Below are 5,119 nucleotides of genomic sequence, written 5' to 3' on the forward strand. Positions count from 1 at the left end.
GTATGAGTTTGGTGTAATTCAGTGGTTAAAGATGGGGCAACATCCCCTAGATGACCATGTACCTTCTTTACAATGGTTAGGATAATGCTGGGGTTGCTTCCCAGGATGCTGATGGGTAATCACGTGTGACTATCTAAATTTAAATTAATTAGAGCTAAGTAAACTTAACTCAGCTCCTCAGTCATACTAGCCATATGTGAGTCTCAACAGCTACCGCTTTGAACAACCCAGACCCTGAACACTTTCATTATCTCAGAAAATTCTGTTGCGCGGTGTTGGTCTCAATGCTTGTGTTCAACTTTCTTATTTACAGAATCTTTTTGGTCTAAATGTCTAGTTTCTACTTGACTATTTGATTCTGACAGCTCTCACTCTGTACCCTCTGGGAAAAATGAGTTATTATTGTCTAGGTTATCAACTCAAGCTAGTCTGTTTTGACACCTGCAATGTTAAATATTCTTTTTGTTACAGGTCACAAAGCTAAGCATTAAAGTGGAGTCTTTATTTGTTTATGTATACTGACAGAGGGAGCACCCCTTCTGCCAGGCAGAGTGAGGTTTGCGAGGGAGAGAGGGCAGCGGAGAGAACCAGTCTGAGTTTTAAAAACCCTAACAGCACTTCCCTGGTGGCGCAGTGGTTAAGAATCCGCCTGCCAATGCAGGGGACACGGGTTCGATCCCTGGGCCGGGAAGATCCCACATGCCGCGGAGCAACTAAGCCCATGCGCCACAGCTACGGAGCCTGTGAGCCACAACTACTGAGCCCGTGTGCCACAACTACTGAAGCCCATGCGCTTAGAGCCCATGCTCCGCAACAAGAGAGGTCACCGCAATGAGAAGCCCACGCACCGCAACAAAGAGTAGAAGCCTGCGGGCAGCAACGAAGACCCAATGCAGCCAAAAAAAATTAAAAATCAAAATAAATAAATAAATTTCTTAAATAAAAAAAAAAAAGAGTTGAAAAGACAGAGCTCATGTCACCAAAGAACCTTCTGGGGCCAGTTTCTCTTATTCCCAACATGGGGTCCAGACGTCTCTGGGCTGGGCTTGTGGAACCTTGTGGTTTGGGGGGTGGTGGTGTGGATCTGCCTCACAATGACCTGTGTGAGCCCTCACCCCATGTCACATTTTAGCATCTGCTTGGCCAATAAGACTGCAGCACACAAACCAGTCTCATTCCCCACTTGGCCTCTCCTTTGATGTCACAATATGAACTTGTGGATATTAATCTGGCTACAGCTGCTCACAAACCAGTTGGCAAGGTCAAGAGGACCAGCACAGTAAGATGTGGAAGAGAATTGACCATCAGCTCAAGATCAAAGCCAGAGATGGGCCTCAGGCAAGCCAGCTCAAGGAATTGGGTCCAGCTCAGGAACTCACCGTGCCACACCCTCTAGCGCCATCAGAATTCCAGAGCTTCCCCGTGTTTGAGGACATCAGTCATCACATCAAAGAAGCGGGGGCCCAGCTGGTAAAGAAAGTCAATGCCATCTTTCAGCTGGACATCACCAAGAATGGGAAGACCATTCTGCAGTGGACCATTGATCTGAAGAATGGCTCTGGGAACATGTTTCCAGGACCCGCCAGGCTCCCAGCGGACACTGTCTTCACAATCCCGGAGCCTGTCTTTATGGAGCTGGTTTTGGGCAAAATGAACCCTCAGAAGGCTTTCCTTGCTGGCAAGTTCAAAGTGAGTGGCAAAGTTCTCCTTGGCCAGAAGCTGCAGAGGGTTTTCAAAGACTGGGCTAAGCACTGAGCCTGCAAATCTACCAAGGAAATGACCAGCACTTCCCTTCGATTATAACGTTGAGCAGAAATCACGCTTAAGCTGAAATTAAAAGCAAAAGTATTCAATATGTTTACTCAGATTCTTCCTATTCAAGTTTAATTAATTTTCCTGCTGGTGTGTCAATTTGGAGCGAGGGTTCTAGAGCCGTAAAGAGTGTTGGAGTGTATCACCTAAAATCTTTGTCTTTTTCTTTTCTTAGGTTCATTTATGTCATAATATGATGCTAGGGTGAAAGCCCCAGGTTGAGAAATGGGTGGTTTTGACGGTTGGATTTAAATGCTCCAGTGACCGAGTTCCTGGGACTTTTGTTTTGTTTTGAGTCTGGTGCTTTGGCAAACAAGTGATAACATCACTGGGCAGGTCTGCATTCCAGTCGGTAGCTTGGCTCTTCGAGGAGACCTTAACACGGGTGGCAGCGTTCTAAGAGGGTGGGCTCCAGAGCTGTGTGCATGGCGTGAGGCCGTCGAGAGGATGCGCTCTCGGCGTAGTGTGACTTCTGATGGATTTAATTCCAGGAGAGCCAAAGGGCTTGAATGATGTTCTAGGCTATTTGTGTTTAAACCAGAACAGGCATCAGATTGCCTGGAAGCCCACATTGCTGGACGCCCCTCAGAGTTTCAGCTCTGTAGGTCTGGACTGGGGACATGTGCATCCCCAGGTGATGCTGGAGGGACCACCCTTGCAGAAGCCCTGCTGCCGTTCATGCATAGCTCTCGGTATTGATCATAACTATTCTACTCTAGACCCACAAGATGCTGCCATCATATAGATCGCTGCAGGCAGATTACACAGCCCGCTTGTGGGCCATTTCTGGAGTGTCAGGAGCTTGTGTGCAGAGCATTTTTTTTTTTTTTTTTTTTGCGGTACACGGGCCTCTCACTGCTATGGCCTCTCCCGTTGCGGAGCACAGGCTCCGGATGCGCAGGCTCAGCGACCATGGCTCATGGGCCCAGCCGCTCCGTGGCATGTGGGATCCTCCCGGACTGGGGCACGAACCCTCGTCCCCTGCATCGGCAGGCGGGCTCTCAACCACTGCGCCACCAGGGAAGCCCCGCGCAGAGCATTTTACAAAATCAGAGGTCATGCTGGGAGACTTTCCCTGCTGGGAACCCTCTCCAGACACTGGGAGGACTGGAATGGAGCGGCTGCAGCCTGATGGGGCCTCCTTGTGAGTGTGTGGGTCATTTGTTCCCATGTGACCAGTGCGTACCTTATCTTGTAGGTTAAAGACACACAGTGTGGACCCTCTGAAACCTGTATGGGAGCTCCGTGAAAATGGCCATGCTCAAACACATGCCTACCAAACGATCCAGCTATTCCATTCCTAGGCATTTTCCCAAGTACAAAAATTTGTACGTGAATGTTCACAGAAGCTGTATTTGTGATTGTCCCAAACTGTAAATGAACCAAACGTCCATCAATGGATGGACAAATCATAGTCTGTCGTATCCTGGAATAGTACTCAGCAATGAAAAGGGATGAGTTTTTGAAGTGGGCACAAGTACACAATGGATGTCAGAACTGTGCCGAGTGAATGAAGCCAGAGGAAACCAAGTATGTACCATATGATTCTATTTATATAACATAGTAGAAAATGCCAGCTGTAGTGGCAGAAAGAAGGTCAGTGGTTGCCAGGAGACAGGGATGGATGGGGAGTGGGTAGGGTTGGGGGGTATTATAAATGGCTATGAGGAAACTTGGGGGTGATGGATATATGTCCTGATTGTGGTGTGTATGTAGGTGTATATGTAGGTCAAACATCAAATTGTGCACTTTATAGGCAGCTTATTATGTATCAGTATAACTCAATAACACTGTTTTAAAAGCCTCCTGCCTTCCATTCAAAATGAAGTTGTTATAAAGAGAATTTAAGACTTCATGCTTCTCTGGGTGTGAGTCCTCTGACCTCATCCTGTGTCTGTCTTCCACTTTCACTGGCCTGATGCCCCCGCACAGGCTCCCTAAGCTCTCCATGTCGGAACGAGGCAGAACTCACTGCTGACAAAATCTCGTTCTCTCAGAGGGACGCGAAGAGACCATTTGTTGAGTTGACGCTCAGCGCTGTGGTTGGGAGTCGCTGATGGTTTGGGTGTGGGACGTGGAGCACCCCCTAGTTTCTTAGCTCACCTGGGTCACTCGGCAGGTGAGGAGGTAAGCAGTATGATGTTGCTGCCAGCGCCCCCGCCCAGGGCCATGGTGGGCATCTCAGAGGCTTCAGATGATATCAGATACCGTTGATATCCACGCTTACCCTGCCTGGTCCAGGCCTCGCTGTTCAAGCTGTATTACAAGTGTCAGGCATGGCTGTGCAGGCGTTTGGGGGCTGCTGTTAGGGACATGGCTCGCCCGAGCCTCTTCCCTGAGCGGTCCTGCTCGTACCTCTGGGGATTGGCCCTAAGACGGGGTTGCTTGGAGATGGGGAGGGGGTGGGGAGGGGAGTTAGGATGGGACGGGTTACAGAGGGTCATGCCTGGACTGGCATCTGACCACAGGCTGGAAGGGACCTGTGACCCATCATCACTTGGGACAGAAACATGACTCAAACCAGTTAGGCTCCTTCCTCAGGAATTCGGAGCTGGGAAGCTGAGAGATTGAGCTACAAGCGGGCCGTGGGGACAGAACCCAAAAGACTGGGATGTAGGAGGGATGCCTGCCATGGTAGGAGCTGGACAGGAGGGCCAAGCCTTGAATGAGGAGGGGGCTGGTTTTCTAGTGAGGGAGGAGAGTCCAGGCCTCGGGAAACACACAGCAAACCCCTGTGCAATCAAAAGAGCAAAATCACGTGATGCCAGGATGCCACGTGGAGCAGCTAGACGGACTCAGATTTTGGAATCAGAAGCGTAGTTTCAAGCCAGTCACCACCTCACATCCATGTAATCACAGGGGATTAATGAACCGCTCTGGCCTCAGTGGCCTCATCTGGAAATGGGCCCGTAGCCCTGAAAACGTCAGGTTGCTGGGGTGCTGGGAGTGGGTCCCCCGCACGGTCACTGGGAGAGGTGGGTCTTCCACGTGTGTGGATTCCCCTTCTCTTCTGGGTGAGGGGAGGGGGGTCCCTATTGCCTCCTGAAAAGGCCCATGCTCGGGGCCCTTCTGCCTTTTCTCTTACGCAGAAGGTCACATCTGGTTCAGGACACACGTCTCTGTGTTTCTTGTTCTGCACAAGGTTGGCCAGCACAGTGTTTTTAAAGTTTGAATGAGAATATTTTATACAAAAATCGGATTTCTGGATTCTCTTGAGGAGCTGGGTTATTTGGTCACACTGGGCCCTATTCCTGCAAAGCTTGGTGTCCGGGGGCCGGGATGGGCCCTCCAGCCAGGCCAGGCCCTG

At 50.0% G+C, this 5,119-nt stretch overlaps 1 protein-coding gene across 1 annotated transcript; it reads left to right on the forward strand.

Annotated features, from left to right (window-relative positions):
- The first annotated feature begins 761 nt into the window (after positions 1–761).
- On the forward strand, positions 762–2,002 carry SCP2D1 (SCP2 sterol binding domain containing 1). The gene has a single exon (XM_081258031.1). The coding sequence runs from the start codon at positions 1,285–1,287 to the stop codon at positions 1,753–1,755; it is 471 nt and encodes a 156-aa protein (XP_081114157.1). The 5' UTR covers positions 762–1,284; the 3' UTR covers positions 1,756–2,002.
- The last annotated feature ends 3,117 nt before the right edge of the window (positions 2,003–5,119 follow it).

The sequence above is a fragment of the Mesoplodon bidens genome (assembly GCF_964165515.1).
Source record: "Mesoplodon bidens genome assembly, chromosome: 15".
NCBI lineage: Eukaryota > Metazoa > Chordata > Mammalia > Artiodactyla > Ziphiidae > Mesoplodon > Mesoplodon bidens.